Source organism: Hemiscyllium ocellatum, chromosome 3, assembly GCF_020745735.1.
Source record: "Hemiscyllium ocellatum isolate sHemOce1 chromosome 3, sHemOce1.pat.X.cur, whole genome shotgun sequence".
Taxonomy (NCBI): domain Eukaryota; kingdom Metazoa; phylum Chordata; class Chondrichthyes; order Orectolobiformes; family Hemiscylliidae; genus Hemiscyllium; species Hemiscyllium ocellatum.
Window position 1 is genome coordinate 127,165,220 of NC_083403.1, and position 25,675 is coordinate 127,190,894.

General features: G+C 40.4%; 1 protein-coding gene across 2 annotated transcripts in view; it reads right to left on the bottom strand.

Annotated features, from left to right (window-relative positions):
* Positions 1-16,831, bottom strand: part of adam17b (ADAM metallopeptidase domain 17b) — a 75,129-nt gene extending 58,298 nt beyond the window's left edge. The window contains exons 1-3 of one of the 2 annotated variants that reach the window (XM_060853356.1): positions 16,488-16,831; positions 5,228-5,360; positions 19-152 (exon numbers count right to left, since the gene is read on the bottom strand). In XM_060853356.1, the coding sequence (XP_060709339.1) occupies positions 19-152; positions 5,228-5,360; positions 16,488-16,602 (382 nt within the window). In that variant the 5' untranslated portion in view covers positions 16,603-16,831. The remainder of the gene's footprint in view (positions 1-18; positions 153-5,227; positions 5,361-16,487) is intronic. The other variant, XM_060853347.1, reaches the window with a different exon arrangement.
* Positions 16,832-25,675: the final 8,844 nt, after the last annotated feature.

A 25,675-nucleotide genomic window follows, 5' to 3' on the forward strand; every position in this document is an offset into this window, starting at 1 on the left:
TGAACATTTAACACTTACCAATCACATGGCCAATAAAGAAGTTCTTCCATTGCACAGGATATTCTTCTTCATTTCCATATCTGTCCACTACTACCGCTCTGAAAGTATCAGAAAATTGCTCCACGCTTGATGTTAAATACAATCTAAACTTTCTGTAAAAAAAAAGACAGTAAGATAAACAATCTTGTTATAACACAGCTTTTATGTCAATCAACGGTTAGAAACATACAGATTTGCTCTGCACACTGACACAAAATGATATAATAGGCAGGAATTTTAAAAGGAAAGCAAAGCCATTTAAATGAATCTATTGCGCATTCTTTGAATTAGGATGGTAAGGAAAAAAACTTTCATGAAGAGTTGTGGAATTATTTTCTAAAAATCTCAATTCCAAAAGCTTAAAATAGATAGATAAGATCACATTTTCATCATCTGTCTTACAACTTTTTTGATTCAATCATGAGATGGGGCATTGCTAGGCAACTGTTGACCTTCCCTAATTAAACTGAGTCGAGTGTCTTGTTGAAGACTTGATCAACTTGCTAAGCAATTTTAAAAGTCAATTAAGAGATTATCACATTTCCACAGATCTAGAATCACAAGTAGATCAGAAGAGGCAAGGATGACACATTTTGTTTGCGAATGAATAGTAGTAAACCAGATGGATTTTCAATGACAATCCAATAGTCTGACAATCGTCATTACTGATACTAGCTCATCATTACAGATGTAATTAACTGAGTTTAAATGCCCCTGCTACTACCATTGTATTTGAACATATGTCTTCAGATCATTAGCACAAGTCTCTGGATTATCAATCTTTGTAAATGAACTAAACAGTACTGTGCCCTTTCTTATTTGAAAACTCTCAATGATGGGAAGGAGGCAGTGACTAAAGCTATGGAGTATCCTTCTACTTAAATATATCACAGTTCATGTGAAAATGTTGACTCTTCAATTTTTACATTTTCTACAATAAAGTCACTGTTTATTTGAAAGTTCGATATCCAATTTCTCTCAAGTTATATATGTTATGTTATACATCAATATACTACAAAACGTATACTCTTGCATGATACTTGGATTCAGGTAAGATTGCAAAGTTTTAGCAAATATTGAGAAGTGCATTACTTCATGATATCATTCAGCAAATGAAATGTTCTGGAATTTTGTTGACACTAGAACAAAAATTCAAATTAAGCAAGAGATTTATTCAAGATTCAGCTCATCACCACATTTGAAATGGACGCTTAGGAACTATAAGTCTATTCTAATTCTCAGTCTGCAAACAAATAAGCAATTATATGGTCATATAATTGCATTTCAAGATTTTTTTTGAAAACTGTTTAGGGTAGCACAGCCCTTCTTGTTGATGGCAACCTTTTAAAATCTTGTTGACTTGCTTTGACCTGCTCACTTTCCCTTCAGCTGCTGGCTCTATACTCAATTGTAATGAAAATGTCCATTGTAACAGAAAGTTTCTGGACTTCAGCTTAGACCGGTGCTCTAGGCCTGCTGGCTCCTTTTAATCAGGAAACCAGAGCAATTCCAGACTTTCATCCATTGAAAGCAAGCTGACATCTCCCCTCTTCTCATGAGAGCATGGTTGCCAGCTACAACCACAGATTAGGAATGAGGAATACAGGTATCCAATGTATAGAATACATTCCTCACTTGAGGAATAAACGCAACTTTTGCTACTATTATATCAGCAGTAGACCATCTGACTAATCTAGCTTACTCCACTTTCCACTACAATTATGGCTATGCTTCAAAAGCCATTCAGACTGTAACATAGTTTTCCTTCCACTAATAATATTAGTTTGTTTTAAATCAATTACAGTCAACATACTTATACAATTCGCACCAAGTAACACCATTTCATAGAAACATGCTAGCCAGCTGTCTTTATCTCCAGCATGTATTCTAAAATACCCTTAAAGCACACAAACTAAGGGAACACAAACAATAAATAACACAAGTGAAATGCTTATCGGGTCAGATCACTCCATCAGAACTTTTCTCAATATGGCTACCTGCTCTGATTTTAAACAGCATGACAATCAAAAATGTGAAGAAAATACTGCTGTAAGAACAACAATTATATTCTGTTAAAGAAAGTTATATTTCATTCCTCTGATAGGATACAGAGTCTTCATCCAGGAATGAGGAAATTGCTGAATATGTGACTATCTAATCTCACAATAGATCAGGTATCAATCCCAAGAACTAGGTAAAATATATTCTAGTCAGTTTCATTAGAAAGTATCCTCTTCATCGCATAGATACTACATCTCTTAAATGACTGACAGACTACTCAGACCTCTTGGCATCATGGTAAACCCACCAACACACTAAAACAGCAGCTAATGAACTTGAAAGACCCTATACGGACAACAAGCAAAATTAATGTAATTCACAAAATAACTTGCAAGAACTGTAACAAACACAACATTGGACAAACAGGCAGAAAACTAGCCACACGATACACGAACATCAACTAGCCACAAAAATACATGATCCACTCTCACTAGTACCTTTACACACTGATGATGAAGGACACAACTTTGACTGGGACAACACATCCAACCTAGCACAAGCCAAACAGAGAAATGCATGAGAATTCCTAGAAACATGGCACACCAACTGGAAATCTATCAACACACACATAGACTTGGATCCCATTTACTACCCCCCAAGAAAAAGAACAGGAAATGACATCACCAGCCCAAGGAAACCTAAACACAAATAATGGGCCTTACTACCAGTGCTTCACTGGAGGCTCACTGATGATGTTAACTAGTATGGTTACGAAACGTCTGAAATCGAACCTTCCAGCTCAGCGAACAAACTTACATCCAGAACCTCAACCTGACCTACAAACCTTCTCAAAAGTCACTAATACTACACTATTTTATTAATTACAGGAATGCTATCGTTACTGATTTCCAACCTTTGAGATTTTTAAATTCACTTAACTGTCCACAGGGCAAATTTCCTCTTTGTAAATCTTCAACTTGCTTGTTCTATTTCACTGGGCAGAGACAAAATACTGCCTCCAGCCAGCCATCAAGTGCCATAGGTTATGCATGCCTCAGTCATCCTTGTTGCCTCAAGAAAGTTCAATCTCCACAGGGCATCTCTCCTACTCAATGCGAATTATCAGGGGGAATAGGACATAATCTGGAATTCATTTCTGTTTTATGACAAAGTTTCAGATTTTATTAGCTTGATGGACAGCTTTTATTTCATTTTTATAAATTTCTTTAGTCTCGTGGTTCAAATAAGACCACAAGATGCAAGAGAAGAAGTAGGCCATTCAGCCCAAAGTTCACTCCATATTCAATGAGATCATGGTTGACCTGATAACCCTCAACTCCATTTTCCTGTCTTAACCTCATAGCAATTAATTCCCTTAATGATTAGCTATTCAGCTCAACTTTGAATATACCAGTATCCAAATCTCCGCAGGAAATAATTTCATATATTCATGATCCGCCAAAAGAAATTCCTATTGATCTGGCTTAACTTTGTGAGCCTTTATTCTGAGACTTTGCCTCTGCTCCTCACTTTTCCTATAAGTAGAAACAACCTCTCTGCATCTATCCTTTGTACGCCCGAAGAATCATACATATTTTAAATATGTCTTCTCTCACTGTATTGAGCTCCAATGAGTACAAGCCCAACCTATCCAACAGTTTCTCAACAGAAAATTCCTCCATACCCAGAATCAATCTAGGTGATCAACCTGGACAGTCTTTAATGCCAGCAGAGCTCTCCTTAGATAACAGGACCCAAACTGTCCACTATATTCCAGCTGTGGTCTGATTTATGCCTTTTACTAGCAAAACATCCCTATTTTACACTCCATTCCCTATGAAATAGAGGCCAACACACCATTTACCTTCCCTATTATCACAGAACTTAGATGCTAGCTTTTTTGTGATTCAAGCACACAGACCTCAAAGTCTCTGTAGAACAATTTTCTGCAGTCTTTCCCAATATAGATAACACAGACCTTCTATTTGTCTGACCAAAATGCATATTATATTCCACCTGCCAAATTTCTGCCCACTTATTTAACCTGTCTAAATTCTCTTTAGATTCCTTGTATCATCTTTTCCACTTGTCTTTCTATGTTTAAAGAAGCTCTGTTTGTTTTAATTTAATTACTAGTTGGCACAAGATTTACTTTCTCCCTCTATTATTTCTTTCATCACCCTTCCCAACAAATAAGCCAAAATAAATTGGTTTCAATACTCTGTACATAAAGTGGTCACATCTTTCTATACATTAGAGAAAAAAAATCAGTATTGCTGAAACACCTACATCAGTGTAGAAGATTAACTTTAGTTTAGGATGAACTTGGTATTGCTAACAAAAAAAAAATGCACTGTCAATGCTTTTTCTTCTGTACTCATCCGGATAATTCACAAGAATACCAATTTAAGCGGCAAACTAACATTAACATTGAGTGGAGTGTGCCAATTGGTTGGCAAGTGGACTCATTGTGGAGGCATTGACTTGGAGAATGCACCTGTTAAATAATGATTAACAGTTAACATTTTAAACTAGGCAAGTTGACTCTGATTGATCAAGGCAGTGCTCTGATGAGTGGAAGATGAAATGCTTCAACAATTGTTATCAGCGATATTCAAGTTCTGTATTAACAAATGATGAATGACAAAACAGCTTGATAGGTGGCATGTTAAATCACAGTTGGAGACAGACAGGGACAAAAATGGAGAACTCTGGGACTGCTCTTGGCCCAGGCCCCCAGCCATGCCTCATAGCCTAAATACAATGGGACGCCCCGTCCCCAGAGACCCAGCCTAAGTTATTGGAGCCTATATGCCATGTATCCCTGCTCTGGTGAGAGATAAGACAAGCATCTACACAATGGTTGTAGCCCCTTACATAGTTGAAATATTCATTCAAACAAAATAAATAAAGTAAAAGAACATTCTGGAATAATGCACATCACTAATCTCAGTGCTCTGACCTAACAATAACAACTAAGGTGGGCAACTATTTTAATATTTTCTACTTTTTTTTAAAATCATGAGCATAGTTTTGAATGGAATGGTTTTCTTCCACAGAAAATACCTTCACTACTTATTAATACTATAAATTGCATAACCATACCTGTAAAAGTCCATAAAGACTTCCTTATAGATCTGATCTTGTTAATGCAAATAATTACATTAAACAATTTTCCTACGCATACCTGTTGAGGGCTGAAAACTGGACTGATTGCTCAACATGGGACTGTGGTCCTGTATCACGCTTTCTCACAGTGTGCTGACGGATATCCGATAAAGACAGGATGTCATAATCAGTTAACCATTCATTCAAGACATCTGTGAACAAAAAAGCAGGTTACCAGATTTTCTCTGTTGGTATATTATTTATGTATACAATTGCTCTAAGTATCGACTTTGCAATATATGACTTGGATTCAATACAAATTGGTCAACATTTCAGCTGATACAAAATTAGAAACACTAAGCAGAGGAGACAACTCAAATTACAGATTAAGCTGGGATGAAATGAGTGGACAGAATAATGTGATGAAATTTAATAAAGACAGGTGTAAAATATTGCATGCTGGGAGAATAAACAAACAGCAGAGTCAGCAGAATCTGATTTCCAAAAAAAGGATTGGGCTGACATATGGCATGAATGTTACTTTAGACTTCAGTTACTCTGAATACAAGAAGCAAAATCCCAAACCACATCCTCCTAAACCTCAATGACGACAGTGCTGTCAAACATTCCAAAACCCAAATCATGAGTAGTCAATGCTGACTAGAAACCAAACTGTATCATCTATAACAAATGACCATAAAAAGAAAAATGGAGAGGGGGAGAGCTCTGTGACAAGTGATTCACTGCCTGCTGTCACTGCATCATTCCAAGTCTGTCAATACACTACCATAATGATCATTTCAATACTATACTGGCTAATTCAAATATGCAATATTTAATATACTTCTTAACCACTCAAAATACAGGGTTGCATATTTTTGAATTGTTTTATCACCCTCTGCTTGAGAACGCGCATAAGGTATAAGCAGGCAGGGAAAGAGTTAAGTTCTGAGTTTTGCAAAACAAGATGTTCAGCTGAGCATAACTCAGATCAAATAAGAACTTACAGTTAACAAAGGGGTGATGCAGGCAAGGGTAATGGGTTAACAAGGTGGAAAAGTATTCATTATGCAGAGCCAGTTAACAATATTGGAAGCACCTCATTATGTAAGGTCAGTTTAACAAGGTGAAATGTGTTCATTATGTGAAGCCAGTTATTCATTGTGTAACAGCAAATGGCTTAACCTTTGCTATTGACACTCGCTGATTGTAACAGTCACCCAATCAGTATGTATGTTGCCTTATCTGGATGCTCTTCCCTGTAAAATGATTATATATTCATTGAGAAACTGCTGTTCCAAAGAAGACCGTAAACTCATGTCTCTGTGCACATGGGTGATCGTTCTCTCTCCCTCCGGGTCCCAGAATAAAGATCAAGGAGGTAAAACCACACTGTGTCTCTGAACGTTTTGCCTTGACTGAGGGGGGAAATAGGACAACAATATTGGCATGGTCGGCAGGATCTAAACAGATAGTTACGATCAGACAGTGTCAGCTGCCAACCAGAGCATCAGTGTCTCAAGACAGATGGGCCCATAAGGTAAGATTTTAAGTGGGGTTCATGCCCCCATGAGGAGTAAAGTGAGAAAGGGGTTAAAGTACCCTCGTGGTGAAATTTGAGGCTTTGCAAGTCTTTGCTTTGGGGGAAGAGAATGGCTGACACTGTGGTGCCATGTAGTCCGTTGTGAGGGCTTTCTCTTTTTATAAATGTAATTTCAGCGAGAGAATGCGAAAAAAAGAGAGAAACGCTGAAGTTAAGGCTGTACTAATACTTGGGTTGAAAAAGGAAATTTTCAATGGAGATTGTGCCATGCTGAGAGAGTTTGATGTTTAAAGTTTTTGGTTTGTTAAAATACTGGTTCAGAAAATCCTTTTAAGTAACTGTTTTGCCTTGTTTGAATTAGGATCTCAATTCAATGTGTTTTGTGGGCTATGTAAAGGGGCAGATTTTGTTTTTACACTGAAAATGTCCTTTTTAAAATAATCTTAAAGCAAACTGATTGAGTGCCTCGAGTCCCTGATCTGTATGAAATTCTACAATGCCTGTTTAAAAAAGAACAGTTGGGTCTGTGGTCATGCTTTAACCAGATGAAAGTACTGTATTATAATATCTTTGCTGTTATGTTTTTAATGAACAAAAACAAGCACGTGCTTTTAGTTTGATGCTTTGTTAAGATTCTAGAGGATATCAGAACTTGAGGCTGAACTGTTCAAATTGTTAATTATTGTGAAGACTTCATTGCCCCTTCATATTGCAAATTCAAAGAATGCCGATCTCTGCCACAGTTGCCACTAATTCTGATTGTTTTATTTGGGAAGTTTCATTTGGAGAACATATTTTTTAAAAATTCAGCATTTGTTTCCTCACAAATCTGAGATTTAAATCCGAACTGAAACTCCTTTTCAATTGCCAAAGCACAAGAAGCATTTTGTTGTTTTCTTGCCGTTCAGGACTTTTGAAACACTTTTCCTGACAGCTTTCACATTAGCCAAGCATCAATTTGTTAAAGGAAAATAATTTTTGTATAACCTGAATGAGGTACCCGAAGATTTGATTTTAGGACCATTGACTATTGTTTATAACTGACTGAATTGTTTAGGCAGAACAATTTAGAAGTTTATGAACTGTATAAAACTTGATAATATAAATAGTGAACAGAGCAACTGACTTCAAGACAACTGAGAATGTTGAAATAGGCAGACACAATTTAGTGTAGTGTAGTTAAATATGTGACTGTCTTCATTCTGATAACCACCTTGGCAAGGAAAGAATGAGAGAAAATGCAAAGATACTTCCAGCACCTAACAATCTTCTCTAGAGTTTCTCCGTTCATGCCTTCAGACCACCACACACCCCTCCACAACCTCATCCAACGGATTCAAACAGCTCCCCAGTTAACAACAGTGAAGAGGAAGTCGGTACGTTTTTTGCCAGTGGCCTTCCTATAGACATTAAACCATACGAGCTTTACCTTGTCTTTTGATCATTTAAGGGATACGAAGGTTCATTGATCAAGCTAACATCACAATAGCCAGTTGGCTTTGTTACATTTAAACAGCAGAGCAGGAGCAGATGCAGCAAAGAATGCTGTGTTCACCTAGCTTCAGTTGCAGCTGCTGCACTGCACACTCAGATGCGCTGGTAAACTCTACCTGAAGCATCTCTGCAAGAAAGTCTGGTCAGTTTTGAGAAGCATTTAACTGCCCTTATCCAAGAAATCAGATTTCTCCAAGAAGTGATGCAAGAACAGACTGAATTTTGTTTTCAGGTTGGACTTGACTAAGGGGGATTTTGGAGAATTGGCTCGTTTCCACTTGACTTGGAGAGTATGGAGTGGTCACTAAGGATAGGATTTTAGAACTTTATTGGTGAATTTTTTTCCCCACATGGGAGGATTCTTCACACTCTAAATTATGTAACAGACTAGTAATTTTTGTTGTTATAGTCATTGTATTTTGAGTATTAATAACTTGCTTAAATACTGGCTGTCAGAGACTTATGAAAGCTGATAATGCCATTGATTTTCATGAAATGATAAAGGAGGGAATGAAAATGTGTATAGAGTATAAGCAGGCAGGGAAAGAGTTCAGTTCTGAGCTTTATGAAATAGAGGTTCAGCTGAGCATGTCTCAGATCAGATAAGTATTTACAGTTTACAATGGGGTGCTGCAGGCAAGGGTAAGGAGTTAACAAGTTGGAAAGCATTCGTTATGTAGAGCCATTTAACAATATTGGAAGCATCTCAGGTATGTAAGGTCAGTTTAACAAGGTGAACAGTATTGATTGTGTGAAGCCAATTATTCACTATGTAACCACAGATGGCTTAATCTTTACTATTGACACTTGCTAATTGTAATGGTAACTCAATCAATTTGTACGTTGCCTTATCTGGATGGTCTTTCCTGTAAAATGACTATATTTCATTCAAAAACAGCTGTCCCAGAAAAGACAGTGAACTCATGTCTCTGTGCACATGGGCAATTGTTCTCTCTCCCTCCAGGGCCCAGAATAAAGATGAAAGAGGTATAACTACTGTGTCTCTGTGCATTTTGCTTCTACTGAGGGTGGGAAACAGATGACATGCTAAGCCACCATCAAATTTCACCAAATTCTGTCTCTCTGGTTCTAATTGTACCATTTCATCAAAGTACCACATAAAACAGAATGCCAAGACTCTTACCTGAACAGTAACTGAATTGAAATGTAAGAAAGAAATTACAGGTTGTTGTAGTATAACATGCATTTCATCAGTACAAATTGGCTATAATGTAATGTGGATATTATTTGGATGTCATGAACTTTTTACTCAACAGGTGTAGCAATTTTCTACAGCATGAGGTCGCATAGAACATAGAACAATACAGCGCAGAACAGGCCCTTCAGCCCTCGATGATGCACTGGCCTGTGAACCATTCTCAGCTCATCCCCCTACACTATCCCAATATCATCCATGTGCTTCACAAAGGAACACAAATGTCACATTATAGCAGAAATATCTATATGAAAACAATCTGTATCAAGGGAGGAAGCAAAACAAACGCAGTAAAGGTAGAGATAAAACTTTTATCATTGTGTTAACTACTTAAAACCAAATATTTAGGGCAAATCTTGAACCTTATGATTACCAACGTAATCTTCCATGAGCTTTCACTAGTGAATATCATTTATTTAATTAAATGATTGCCAATAAAATAGTGGTAGACAATACAGTGTCATCAATTACTTTGCTAATTAAAGTGCTGTCAACACTCAAAACTTCTAAAGAGCTTATCAGTTTGTGAATAAAAAAAACTATTTCTTTGACTGTAGAGGTTAAGCTTCGGTGTTTTCCATTTGCCACATCCCTCAATTAAGTGAGTCCAGTCTGACAATATACAATTAAAGAGGAAGTAGTATAGAGCTTTTACAAAATGTATGAACCATACAGTTTGCCTATTTAGATTCAAAACAAAAATTTTGTTTCCTCCGAGAAATCCATGGAAGAATTATCCAATATGAGAGCACAAAAAAAAGTGATTGCTTGATTCTTGGGCCTACCAAATCATTAGATTCAACAACACAAACAGTAAAAGTTGAGTGCCAAATTTGAAACTAAGGATATGTACTGGGACTTCAACTGTTTATAATCCACATAAATGACTTGGATCAAGAGACAAAAAGTATGGTAGCCCAGTTTGTTGACGACATAAAAATAAGTAGGAAAGTAGCCTGTTAAGAATGCACAAGGAGACGACAAAAAGATATACAGTACATAGGTTAAATTGGTGAGCAAAGGTCTGCAGTAATGTGGTCTGGCTTATTTTGCTAGGAAGAATAAAAAAAATTGCATATCAAAATGGAGAGCGAATGCAGACCTCTTGAGAAACAAGAGGGATCTGGATGTCCCTGTGCATGAATCACAAAAGATTAGCAAATAGGAACAGCAAGTAATTACAAAACCTAATAGCGTGTTAATAGCAAGAGGAACTGAACACAAAAATAGGGAAGATATGCCTCAATTGTACGAGGTAATGGTGAGACCACACCTCAAGTACAGTGTACTTATTTGACAAAGCTATAAATGCTTGGAAATAGTTTAGAATATGCTTACAGACTAATACCTGGAATGGGCAGTTGACTTGAGGAAATATTGAACAGACTAGGCTTGTATTTGCTGGAGTTTAAAAGAGTGAGAGGAGTTGCTTGAAACATGTAAGATCCTGGCCAGTTTTGGATGTGGAGGGCACGATTCCCCTAAAATGAGAATCAAGAACTCAGGATCACTGTCTAAATGGGTGACCTCTTATTTTTAGAAAGGATGATGCAATTTTTCTTTCAACTTCATAAGTTTTTGGAACTCTCTTACTAAAAAGGTGAAGGAAACAGGGCCTTAGAATTTTTTTTTAAGATAAAGGATAGATTCTTGCTAAGCAAGAAAGTGAAAAGTAATCAGTGTTAGACAGGTTTGAGGTTACAATCAAATCAGCCCTCACCTCATTTAATGCAGAGTAGCCTGAAGAACCAATTATCCTTCCCCTGCTCCTTGTCTGAATGGCAACTCCTATTTCACAAACTCAACAGAGAACACAACTCTTAAACCAAGGACACTCAAAAAGTGAAAGCGACAAGCTGCAATGAATTTGTGGCTTTATTTAGAGAAATAATTCTAATGCAGAAAGAGTGCAAATAATAGTTGCAAAATAATCATTAGAACAGACTCATTCACTATTGGGAACTTTGCACAAAGTATTTTACTTTTTCCTGTGGTGACTACCAAGAAATGCAATCAGACACTGAAAAATACCTAACCTGCACTTGGATGACAAAGCTGAGTAGTGAGGCTGTGGATGTAGTCTAAACAACGGCCTACTTTATACAACATATTTGACAATTTAATTCAGAATTTCAATTCAAAGCGTTGATGGCACTAAGACTAAATAAAGTTTTCACAGCTTAAAAAATTATGTCTTACCACAATTCATTCTATATTCAACTTAATAAAAATTAATCAATCAATCAATCAATCAAACTACTTTCTTGAATTAGGATGAGAAATGGCATATCCTTCAGCAGTTTATTACAAGCAGAGCAAGATATCAAAGCCACTTATGACACATGGAATAAAACTTAGTCATTAATTTCAAGAGTTGACATACTTCAACATACTCATGCCACCATCATGAGAAACCAAAGTGCTTCGGAAAATTTATCACATTTGCGGTAACCACAGAATGGATTTTATAAACAAAAATTCAAAACCACAAGACCATGTCCACTGGACAAATATATACAATTCCCAAGCTTGCTGGAAAATGAATGAAAGGGTCACAATTTTGTATCCCAATTAGGGGTATAATAGGCTATTTATGCACAGAGGCAAGCGGTATGGTTGAGGTCCCTAATAAAAACGGTATGGTTGAGGTCCCATTTGCCTTCACGAAGCAAGATGCTACCCTGTGAAAAAGGGAGCAGTTGAGATTATGAATATGCTAAAAATTAACAAAGACCATAGGTAAGATAGCGAATTAATCAGTTTAACGTAATGCTATTTGCCATTTATCAGCACAAGCCTGAATGTTGTCCATGTTCCGCTACATGGCCTAGCTCAATGTACACGTTACCAAATATGGTACTCTGCACTGAAAACTGAGCACCCTCAATTTTGATCTTACTAGGGGCAGATGGTCACTGAAGTAGTAGATGAAAATGATTTGGCCTCGAACACCACACTGAAGAAACCCTGTACTAATGTCTGAGGCTGGTAATGATTGGCCCATAACTATAGCTTTCTTCCTTTATGCTGGGAATGATAACAACTGGTCAAACATTTTCCTCAATTACTACTAGAATTTTGATATGGCCCTTAAACAAAACTAGAGGACACAGGTTTAAGGTGAGAAGGGAAAGATTTAAAAAGGATAGGAGGGCTAGCTTTTTTCACTTAGAGGGTGGCATGTTATGAAGATGTGGGTGTACCTTTAAGAGAGGTAATAGCAACAGAACTACAGGACACAGCACCAATAAGGCAAGAATGTAACACTGGGTCCAACAACTGGACTAGTTTGTTGCCTGAAGACAAAAAAAAAACAAATTCTATTGCAATCCAGTTTGCATTGAGTATAAGAAAATCCGATGCTTTGGGAGGTATAAAACCAAGGAAAATCAAACAGTGGGAGAAGAACTGCCAAGTCCTAGCTTTTAGATTAGATTACTTACAGTGTGGAAACAGGTCCTTCGGCCCAACAAGTCCACACCGACCCGACGAAGCGCAACCCAACCAAATCCATTCCCCTACATTTACCCCTTCACCTAACACTGCGGGCAATTTAGCATGGCCGATTCACCTACCCAGCACATTTTTGGACTGTGGGAGGAAACTGGAGCACTCGGAGAAAACCCACGCAGACACAGGGAGAATGTGCAAACTCCACACAGTCAGTCGCCTGAGGCGGGAGTTGAACCCGGGTGTCTGGCACTGAGGCAGCAGTGCTAACCACTGTGCCACCGTCCCACCCTGCTTGAAAAAATATCTGTTAAAAAGTACTTTTTCAATCAGTAACCTGTGATGCAGCAATTCCTAACAAGGAGAAAAGACAACACAGGAAGATCCGAAGACAAAAACCTACAGCTGCCTGGTTTTGAGATAAGAAGTGTTATTTTATAAATCTTAATTGCGAGTTTTATCAGACTAGTATTGTAGCAGGGAAGATAAAAGATAGATTAGAGTAAGGACTTGTACATAGTTGTTAGCTAATTATTTGCTGTTATACTTTAAGAAATAAAGTTGTTAAATTTTACTTTAAATTGTTCTAGGCCACTCAAACTTTTACTGCACAGGATAAATCTTTTCTACGTGGCTGGTTTGAAATTAAACAGTAGAGTTTACCCAGTGTCATGACAGTTGTGTGTGAAATAAGCTGCCAAATGAAGTGGTGGACATAGGTATAACTACAACATTTAAAAGGCATCTGGATGGGTATATGAATAGGAAGCGTTTAGAGGGAAATGGGCCAAATGGGAGTACATTAGTTTAGGATATTTATTCAGCATGGATGAGGGGGACCGAACGGCCCACTTCCATGCTGCACAACTCTATTAATATGTTTCTGTTTGAGTGAAAGGTACGGCTGGTCGGATTACAGAACAAATACATGAGTAAAGATACTGAAGTTCTAGTCAAGAATAAAAATTAATTATATATTAGATATAGACAACTGGGATGAAATTAATGTTTTGAACAGTGTAAAGATTGTAGGGGCATTCCTAAGAGGGAAATCAGGAAGGTAAAAAGGGGATATGAGACAGCTTTGTTAAGGTTAAAAGATAATCCAGAGATGTTGAGGTACATTAAGAACAAGAGAACAATTAGAGAGTGAGTAGGGTCCCTTAAAGGTCAAAGGGGTCACCTTTCTGTTGATAGATCAACAGACACATTGAACTAGACCCTATATACCGGCCACTGCAGCGGACAGCAACTGACAACCAGAAGCGGCAGATTCAAACCAGTATAAGTGCCGGAGGAATCAGCACAAAAGCGCTTCACAGGAGGCTCCCAAGCACTGAAGATGTCACCTAGAAAGGGAACGAAACGTTCGCAACAAAAACTCCCAGCTCGGCGAACAGAACCATAACATATATCTATCATCTATAACTATGGATGAAGTGCCAAATGATTGGACAGTGGCTAACTTTGTGCCTTTGTTTAAAGAGGGATACAAGGAGAAGCCTGGCAATGACAGAACAATGAGTCTGACTTTGGTGACGGATCAGTTGTTAGCGGTGATTCTGAAAGATAGGATTTATATGCATTTGGAAAGGTAAGGAACAATTAAGAATAGTCAGCATGGTTTTGCGCGAGGGAAATTATGTCTCACAAGTTTGATTAAGTTTTTGAGGAAGTAACCGAGAAGACAAGGCAGAGTGATAGACATTTTTTATTTGGACTTTAGTAAAGCCTGTGACAAGGTTCCACAGAAAAGATTAATTAGTAAAGTTAGATCGTATGAGATTCAGGGTGAGCTTGCCAACTGGATACAAACTAAACTTAAATGCAAGAGACGGCGGTGGAGGATTGTTTTTCAGATTGGAGGCCTGTTACCAGTGGTGTCCCACAGGGATAGATGCCGGGTCCACTTTTGTTTGTCATTTATATAAATGATTTAACTGATTATATGAAAGCATGGTTAATAAGTTTGCCGATAACACCAAAATTGATAATGGAGACAGTGAAGGTGGTTATCAAAGATTATAAAGCGATCTCGATCAATTGCGTTAATTGGCTGTGGAGTGACAGATGGAGTTTACTTTCAACAAATGCAAGATATTGCACTTAGGTAAAACAAACAAAAACAGGACTTACATAATTAAAAGCAGGGACTTAAGTAGTGTTAAAAAGCGTGGCGCTAGAAAAGCACTGATGAAGGGCTTATGCCTGAGACATCGACTCTCCTGCTCCTGGGATGCTGCCTGACCTGCTGTGTTTTTCCAGTGCCACATTTTTTGAATTTGATCTCCAGCATCTGCAGTTCTCACTTAGGTAGTGTTGTAGAACAGAGAAACTTAGGGGTTCAGGTACATAATTCAGTGAAGTTTACATCACATGTAGACCAGGTGGTTCAGAACATGTTTGACAAGCTTTCATTCATTGCTCAGACCTTAAAGTACAGGAGCTGGGACATCAAGTTGAAGTTGCACTGAACATTGGTGAGGCCTCTTCTGCAGTACTGTGTGCAGTTCTGATTACCCTGTTATATATAGGAAGGTTATTATTAAGCTGGAGGGTGCTCAGAAGAAATTTACCAGGATGTCACCAGGAATGGAGTGTTTCAGTCATAAGGAGAGGCTGGATAGACTGGGATCTTTTTCACCGGAGTGTAGGAAATTGAGGGGTGATCTTATAGAAGTTTATAAAATCATTAGGGGTATAGATAATGTGACTGACAATTGTCTTTTCCCTAGGGTGGGGGATTTCAGGACTCGGGGGCGTATTTTTACGATGTGACAACAAAGATTTATTAAAAGACATGAAGGCTTTTTTTTAAAAACTCAGTGGTTTGTGTTGTGAAATGATTTTCCATAGGAAGTGGTGGATGCAGGTATAGTATCAAAATTTTAAAAATATTTGGATAAATAAATGAATAATTGATATTTGGAGGGATATGGGCCAAGCATAGGCAGATGGATCTAGTTTAGTTTAGGATTATGGTCAGCATAGTGGTCCAAATGATCTGTTTAGTGTTGTGATTCTATAAGCAATGGTTATATGAGGAAATATTTTATGCATAGCTAGGGATTGGGATCTTGAGTGTACTGTGGGGCGCGGTGGAGGCAGGTTCAGTAGAGATCAAGGTAATTATCCATTTTTTTTAAAAAAAGAGAAAATAATACAAGGCTAAAGGCGGGGAATTAGATTAAGGGAGTCGCTCTTGAGAAAGCCAACACAGACGCGACTAGCCAAAAAAAAGTGTAATATTCTAGGTCCCAATGTTATGGAGGTACCTAGCCTTGAAAAAGATAAACAGACCTGAGAAAAACTGTAACTTTGGCCATTGGTTAAAGGGAAGTATGAAACTATTCAGGATAATTTTTTTTTAAATTGTCGGTGGACTGATTTGGACCAAAACATTTAATATAAACCACTAATCCTTTGCCCTCCAATAATAACATTAGATCAAAGCAGAAGTTGCCTGTGTGTAGAGCACTAAGTGTTGTCACTTTCTCGAGGTTTAAAAAGACACAGCCCCTCCACCGCCAATAACAACTCTCTTTCTTCCTTCCTGTTGACAAACAGAGCCGCCCGGAGACGGAGTGAACCACAGCCTCAGTGTTTCCGAGAGAGAGAGAGACTCTGTCCCCTTACCGAACCGATCATCATGGCGCCCGCCTCCCCGGCCAGCGACCGCGTCTCCCAGGACAGCCACCGCCAGCAGCAGCAGCAGCAGCAGCACAGCGCTGGCGACGCCTCGCACGGTCATCGGCCCAGATCCGCAGGGCCCCCGAGCAGCGGCGCGGGCCCGAGCTCTCACCGATCCCGCGGCTCCCACATCGCCCAGACCCCAGGTCCAAGTCTGCTCCAGACTCGCTCTTCCTTCTCCCGCCCCCGGCAGGAAGTGGAAACCCACGGCAACCGCTACAGCCGGGACACCGGCCAACCCGGAAACACTTATCTGGAGGGGGGGGCGCCGCCGCCGCCATCTTGGTAAAGGAGCCCCTGCGGCTGAGGTGGGAGGTTTGATGGTTGGCACAGACTGTACACAAAGACACTGACAGCAGAGGTAGCAAAACACTATTCCTGCCAGTATGTACATTTGGGTTTCTGCAGATTAAAATAACCTGCAATTGTATTTCTCCAAACATACCACTTTTCATGTAAAAGCAAAAAACGATGCATGCATTAGTACTGGTCGTTGTAAGAGACACTTACCCAATTCTACATTGTCAGAAAGAAAATTATCACCGTTAACACTTGAGTGTTAACTCTAGTCGATTCCATTTCCATCAGTCTCTGCACATGCAATGCATGCCTGGCTTTAAGTTGTGCATGTCTCCCAATGTGTATGCCCCAGCGGGAAAGAGTGAGTAGTTGACCGTCCTGCAGCAGCTTCCACTGTTGTTGGCTACGTCCAAGCCGGTCATTCTGGCTGGAGACTTCAACTGTATCATTGATGCAGACAGACAATCCGGAGGGGAGGACAGAAAACTGGACACCACGGTCCTGATGGAAACGGTCAAAGATGCCAAGCTGCACAATGTCTTCAGCACCCCTGCAGACAGAGCGCAACATAGATACACCTGGTCACGGGCAGACGGGTCTGTAGTCTAAGATTAGGTTACCCATTTGTGTCCAAAGCATTTTCGGTCAGATCTACCAATGTCAGGCCGGTGTTCTTCACTGACCACTGCCTCCTGCTGGCCAACTGTCACCTACAGGACAAGCAGCAGGCTGGCAAGGAAACATGGAAGCTGAACACAAAGTTGTTGATCCCAGAAAACACTGAGGAGCTCAAAAGGGATTACACAGGTTTGAGAACCTTGAAACCCCCCTTTGAATCTCCAGTGGACTGGTGGGAAATGGTCAAAAGGAAACATCAAGAGGTTCTTTATCCTCGAAGGTGTGCAGAAGGTAAGAAAGAGGCAGGGAAAACTGTCACAACTCCAAGTAAGTATGCAGAACCTACTCCTGCTGCAGACGATGGGGGTCAACATCACGAAGGATCTCCAGGAAACGAAGGACTAGCAAGCCTCACTCTTTGCCATAGAGACCTCCAAGATAATCTTCCGGTCCAGGACGAGATGTGGAGCAGGATGAGATGTGTTCATGTTCTTTTTTCCAGAAGGTACACAAGGTGAGCTCAACAGCCTGAAGGAAGAAGATGGCTCGGTAACGTCATCTCAGTCTGACATCATGAGAATCAGTAAATCCTTCTATACCAGTCTGTATGACACAAGCCCCACTGACAGCGCGGCCTCCTAGTCATTCCTGTCCTCTATCAGCAAGGTTTTAGATGACAGCATGCAGGAGAGGCTGGACAGCCGCTACCTCAGGAGGGGTCAAAAAGTGTGTTGCTGGAAAAACACAGCCAGTCAGGCAGCATCCAAGGAGCAGGAGAGTCGATGTTTCAAGCATAAGCTCTTCATCAGGAATGAAGTCCTCACTTTTTCCTTGCTATCTCTGGATGAGCTGACCAAGGCCTCGAGTCCTTTGAAAAGAATAAAACTCTGGAAAGCGATGGCTTACTGGTCGGCTCAATTCTGCTGTATAGGACTTGATTGGGCAGGAGCTGCTAGAGAAGTATGTCAGTATGCTTTTAGCAGATACCATGAGCGAATTCATGAGGACAGGTATCATCACCTTCATCAATAAGCAGAAGGGGGAGAGAGAGGAAATTAGAAATTGGCAATCAATCTCACTGTTAAATGTGGATTACAAAATCTTGTTAAAGGTCATTGCCAATCAGGTCAGGTCTACTTTGGGATCGGTGATTCACCCCGACCAAACTTGTTCTGTACCGGGTCGGAAGATCGCTGAGAGCCTTGCACCAGGGATACAATCATCTATGTGCAGGACGGAGAGGTGGACACTTGCCTCATCAGCCTGTACCAGGAGAAAGCCTTTGACAGGATATCGCGCATATAAATGAGAGATGTTTTCACCAAAATGGGCTTTGGGTAGGGAATCTGTAATTGGATCCGATTGCTCTACACCAATATTGTCAGTGCAGCCTCAATCAATGGGTGGGAATTGGAAAGCTTTCCAGTCAGATCTGGAGTCAGACAAGGCCTCCCACTCTCTCCTTCTTTGTTTGTGTGCTGTATAGAGCCATTTGTCAAGTCCATCAGGAAGGATGTGAGCCTGAGAGGGGTGACTATTCCTGGCTGCAGGCGCCTACAGGTTAAGGCTTCCCTGTAAATGGATGACGTCACCGTATTCTGATCCGTTTGAATGGGCCTTGGGAGTCCAAGGTAAACCAAGGCAAGAATGAGGCCATGCTCTTTGGAAACTGGGCCAACCAATCTTCTATCCCCTTCACCATCGGGACAGACCACCTGAAGGTGATGGGTATTTGGTTCGGAGGGGCTGGAGCATGCTCCAAGTCTTGGGAGGAGCGTGTCATTAAAGTGAGGCAGAAACTGGGCAGGTGGGAACAACGTTCACTCTCCATGGCAGGTAAAACTCTGGTCATCAGGTGTGAGGTACTCTCAGTATTGTTGTACATGGCACAGATCTGGCCTTTACCCCAAACCTACACCACTGCAGGCACCCAAGCCATCTTCCACTTCATGTAGAGATCAAAAATGGGAAAAAAAACACACCTAATGCAACTCTCACCCTAATGGCCACCTTTGTGTGTGGCTGCTTCAATCCATGCCTGGATCCCTGGTACACAAACACCAAGTGTCACTATGTACTGAGGTTCTACCTGTTCCCAGTGTTGCGAAGAATGGGCCTGGCCTTGCTGTTGCACAACGCTCCAAGTAGTTTGACAATTCCATATCACCTGTCCCACGTGGAGAAATTTGTGAAGAAAAGCACCTTGGACCACAAGTCCATTAGAAAGTGGTCAGTATATAGCATCCTTGAGAACCTTCGGGAAAAGGAGAGGGCAGATCCTGTCAAGCGGTTCCCAATACAGACTGTCAAAGTCATTTGGCAGAACGCCTCATGGCCAGAACTTTCAAGCAAGCACCAGGACCTCGCTTGGCTGGTGGTGAGCAGTCTGTGAGATCCTTAATGCGTGCCCGGATTCTCTGCATCAACATATGCTGCCCTCAAAGCAGCTGTGGAGGGGACGAGACTGTCACACACCTCCTTCTAGAATGTGCCTATGCAGAGGAAGTCTGGAGAGGAATGCCTTGGTGTTTGTCGAGGTTCATCCCGTGCAGTCCACGATGTGGGACTCTGTGTTCTGTGGTCTGTTCTCCAGAACGCACACTGAGACAAACATCAACTGCGCCTGGAGGACCATCAACTTGGTGAAGGACACTCTTTGGTCTGCCTGAAACTTGCTGGTCTTCCAGCTGACCAAGTGTTGCAGACTGACACATTCCAAGATTCAGGACTATGTGTTGAGGGACATGCTAAAGCTTGGGGCAACTGCTGCTAAGTCATAGTGAGAAAAGACCACCGTGTAAATCTGTTTGCCAAAGAATAAGGGGGCCCATTCAGTAATTGGGCCTGGCTGACACCTCAACTAAATGCATCGAGGTTGATTGTAAATATAGGGAATGGTGAACATCAAGGCTTAATTTGTTCACCATCAGTAGAGAATAGATCTGAATGGCTTCATTAACTGGACATGTACAGAAACATTTCTTCCTATGAATAAAGTATATTTTTGCAATTACAAAAAATGATGTCCATGCAAATTGACTGTTAAGTAGTTTCCAATTTTTTTTTAGATTATCTACAGTGTGGAAACAGGCCCTTCATCCCAACAAGTCCACACCGACCCTTCGGAGAGTAACCCAGCCAGACCCATTCTCCCTCTGACTAATGCACCTAGCACTATGGGCAATTTAGCCTAGCCAATTCACCTAACCTGCACATCTTTGGACTGTGGGAGGAAACCCACACAGACTCGGGGCGAATGTGCAAACTCCACACAGACAGTCACCCAAGGCTAGAATCGAACTTGGGACCCTGGTGCTGTGAGGTAGCAGTGCTAACCACTGAGCCACCGTGCTGTCTGTTCCTTACAAGAGGGCAGAGGAGTAGGGTTTTAGAGCTGGAGCTGTTCCATTCCATCCATTTCTTTTCTCCTCTTTTCATTTTTTCACCTTTCTACTTATCTCCTGTACTCGGATGGCATCAGTGGTGGTGAGTTGACCCAGCAAGGGACTTCATGTGAAATCCAGTGTGGACTCAAGGGACTCCCAACACAGAGACCGGGCTTGAAATAAAGCCCAGCTTGGATTTGTCTGTCTGCTTTTTTTTCTCTCTTTCTCTGCAGTACAAAAACTGGAATGCTGAACTTTTAACCTAATTTCCTTATTTTTCAAATTTATTCCTCCGATTTTGTACCTCGGCATCTTTGTACCCAAGATGGCACCAGAAATGGTGACTTTGTACACTTTTCAGTGTACAAGAAGGGGACATAAAATGGTTTTGGCAAATAGTGTTAAGGAGAACCCAAAGGGTTTTTATAAATACATTAAGGATGAAAGGATAACCAGGGAGAGAATAGGGCCCCTCAAAGATTAGCAAGGTGGCCTTTGTGTGGAGCCATAGCAGATGGGGGAGATACTAAATGAGTATTTTACATCAGTGTTTACTGTGGCAAATGAAATGGGACGTTTAGAATGTGGGGTAGTAGATAGTGCCACCTTGAAAAATGTCATATTAAAGAGGAGGTGCTGGATGTCTTGAAACGTATAAAAGTGGATAAATCCCCAGGACCTGATCAGGTGTACCCTAGAACTCTGTAGGAAGCTTAGGAAGTGATTGCAAGGCCCCTTGCTGAGATATTTGTATCATCGATAGTCACAGGTGAGGTGCCAGAAGACTAGAGGTTGGCAAATGTGCCACCATTTAAGAAAGGTGGTAAGGAAGAGCTAGGGAACTATAGACTGGTGAGCCTGACATCAGTGGTGGGCAAGTTGTTGGAGGGAATCCTGAGGGACAGGATTTACATGTATTTGGAAAGGCAAGGAGTGATTAGGGATAGTCAACATGGCTTTGTGCGTGGGAGGTCATGTCTCACAAACTTTATTGAATTTTTTGAAGAAATAACAAAGCGGATTGATGGGAGCAGAGCAGTAGACCTGATCTACAGGGGAACCTCGAATATCTGAACAAGATGGGCGGGCACTATTGCATTCGGATAATCAATTACTCTGTTAATCGATTAAATGCCTTTCCTCTGGGGCTCGAAGTTCTTAAAGTCTGCTCCCCATTCAGGAGACTGCAACAGCACACATCATGTGAGACCCCGCCCCCAACACCGACCCTGGCCAACCCCGCCCCTGTCCCACACCACCCCCTTCCCTCAGACTTTGGAGTGCAGGTTCATAACTCCTTGAAAGTCGAGCTGCAGGTAAATAAGATAGTGAAGATGGTGCTTGGTATGCTTTCCTTCATTGTACACAGCATTGAGTAGGAGAGTTGGGAAGTCATGTTGTGGCTGTACAGGACATGGGTTAGGCCACTTTTGGAATATTGCGTACAATTCTGGTCTCCTTCCTATTGGAAGGATGTTGTGAAACTTGAAAGGGTTCAGAAAAGATTTACAAGGATGTTGCCAGGGTTGGAGGATTTGAACTATAAGGAGAGGCTGAATAATCTGGGGCTGCTTTTCCTGGAGCATCGAAGGCGGACAGGTGATCTCAAAGAGGTTTATAAAATCATGAGGGGCATGAATAGGATAAATAGACAAATTCTTTTCCCTGGGCTGGGGGAGTCCAGAACTAGAGGGCATAGGTTTAGGGTGAGAGAGGAAAGATATAAAAAGGACCTAGGGAGCAACTTTTTCATGCAGAGAGTGGCGCGTGTATGGAATGAGCTGCCAGAGGAAGTGGTGGAGACTGGCACAATTATAACATTAAAAGGCATCTGGATGGGGATATGAATAAGAAGGGTTTGGAGGGATATGGGCCAAGTGCTGGCAAATGGGACTAATTGAATTAGGATTTCTGCTCCTTAAATCTTTTCTCCTCACCTTAAACCTATGCCCTCTCGTTTTGGACTCCCCCACCCCAGGGAAAAGACCTTGTCCATTCACACTATCCATGCCACTCATGATTTTATAAACATCTATGAGGCCACACCTCAGCTTTCGACACTCCATGGAAAATAGCCCAGTCTTTTCAGCCTCTCCTGAGATATGTTTTAAAATTTCTTTTCTCATCAACATGTGGGTAGAGACTCTTATTTCCTCTGTAGAACATACCTCAGCATCGCCATTCAATGAGATTATGACTGACCTGATAATCCACAACTTCACGTTGTGCCTTTTTTCATAAAATAAAAACATAAAAATGTTAGAGTTAAGATCATCAATAGGCAATTCAGCCTTCTCTGCCATTTGGTACGATCATGGCTAATCTTATCCCGATCTGAACTTCATTTTCCTGCCTTTTACCCTTCAACTCATTGCTAATTAAAAATTCATCTATCTTAACCTCATATTTACTCAGTCCCCAGCATCCACCATATTCAAGGGTAGTGAAATTCACAGACTCACAATCTTTAAGAGAAGTAATTTCTCCTCATCTCTGTTTTAAAGCTCCTACCCCTTATCCTGAAACTGTGACCTCTCATTTTAGATTACCACACAAGATGAAACATCGTTTCTATATTTACTCTGTCCACCATCTTAAGCATTTTATATACATCAATTATATCACCTCTCATTGTTCTAAACTCCATAGAGTATAAGCCCAAAGTGTTCAACCTCTCATTTCTAGAATCAATCTAGTAAACCTGCTCTGAACTGTCTCCAATTCAATTACATTTCTCCTCAAGTAAGGGAACCAAAATTGCATGTAATGCATTAGGTGCAGTCTCACCAATGCCTTGTACTATTACAGCAACACTTCCCTACTTTTATACATTGTTCCTTTAGCAATATATGCCAGAATTCAATTTGCCTAGTTTTCTGCGATTTATGTATGAGGACACCAAGATCCTTCTGCACTGGAACACTATATTTTTTTCCTTTGTGCAGGTGTGCGACGCAGTGAAGAGACAACAGGTGTACAAATCTTTATTCAATTTCCACCACCAGGAAGAAAGGAAACACCTGAGTGGCCAGTGACAAGCAGTGACCTTCTCATCGAAGGGCAATGCTGCGTGATCAAACAGTGAAGGGGAGGGCAGGGATTAAATCAAAATAGAGTTGGAGGGGGAAATAAAACACTCCACTCCCTGCAGTGCCTACCTTTCCCTGAAAATCCCGAGGGTGTTGGTGGACATCGCGTTCTCCTTCTCCAAGGATACCCGGGCTCTTGAAGTTTCTTTCTATTTAGTAATAAATTGCCTTTCTATTCCTCTGACCAAAATGGATAACCTCTCATTTATCCACATTAAACTTCAGTCAAATTATGGCCTATACACCTCACCTAATAAAATCTATTTATAAATTTCTCATTTCTTCATTGCAACTTACTCTCCCACCTAGTTTAGTGTTATCTGCAAATTTGGCTATTGTATACTTTATCTCTGCATCCAAGTCACTAATATAGATTGTAAATAGTAGGGGCCCAATAACCAAATTCTGTGGTACCCGACTTGTTACACCTACAGCTCTGCTTTCTGTCAGTTAGCCAATCCTCTACCCAAACTAATAAATAGTCCCTAACCCATGTGATCTTACCTTGTGTATTAACGTTTTGGGCAGCACTTTGTCAAATTCATTCTGGAAGTCAAGAGAGAATAACTGCAGATCCCAATTACCCACCTTGAAGTCGAAGAGCTCTCTAAAATTAATTAAACATTGCTTACCATTCATAAAACCATACTGACTTTGATGGATTGTATTTTAGCTTTCCAAATGTCCTTTTATTAGTTCCTTAATAGTGGATTCTAACAATTTCCCAATGACACATGTTAAGCCAACTGGTCTGAAGCTTAGAATATCTGCCTCCCTTTTTGAATGAGAATGTTATATTAGCAATTTTCCAAACCACTGGAACCTTTCCAGCATCCAGAGAATTTTGGAATATTATAACCAATGGATCCGCCATCTCTGCTGCCACTTTGGGGACTTGGCTACTTTCAGTCCCAATAGTTTGCACAGTACGTTTTTCAGTGATGATGCGTGTTCTAAATTCCTCCCTTTCTATTACCTCTGGGTTATCTGTTACGATTAGGATAGTACTAATGACCCCCAGCCATGTAATCTGAAACAAAATATTGATTTAATGACACTACCATTTTTGTGTTCCTCACTGTTAAATCCCTAGCCTCAACCTCCCGGGGACCAACATTCATTTTAGCTACACTATTTCCTTTTATAGAAGCTTTTGCTATCTGTTTTTACAGTTTGAGCAAATTTTCTTCCATAATTCACCTTTGCTCTTTTTATAACTTTTTAAGAAATTCTTTGTTGATCTTTAAAATTTTCCCAAACATGTAGCCTGCTACTGTTCTTTGCAATATTGCATGCCTTAATTTTTGTCTTTGTGTTATCTTCAACTTGCTTGATTTTGTTTACCCCTTTTATGATCTTCTTCCTTTCTGGAATATATTTTAGTTGGGAGCAATTGAGTATTTCCTTAAACAGCTCCACAATTCATCAATTGGACTTCCTTTTAGTCTTCCTGCCCAGTCCAATAGGGCCACACCTGTTTTCATGCCTATGTAATGTTAGTGTGGGACTCCAATTTCTCATCCTTCAACTGAACCCATGATTGCCTTACTGCATAAAAATCTATCTCTCTCAGCATTGAATACATTTATTGACCCAGTATTAACAGCCCTCTGTGGTGAAGACTTCCACAGATTCACAAACCTCTGATAGAAGAAAGTCCTCATCCATACCTTAATGGGTGACCCCCTGTTCTGTGATTATGCCCTTTGGTCTTTCACATTCCCACAAGGGAAAACAACCT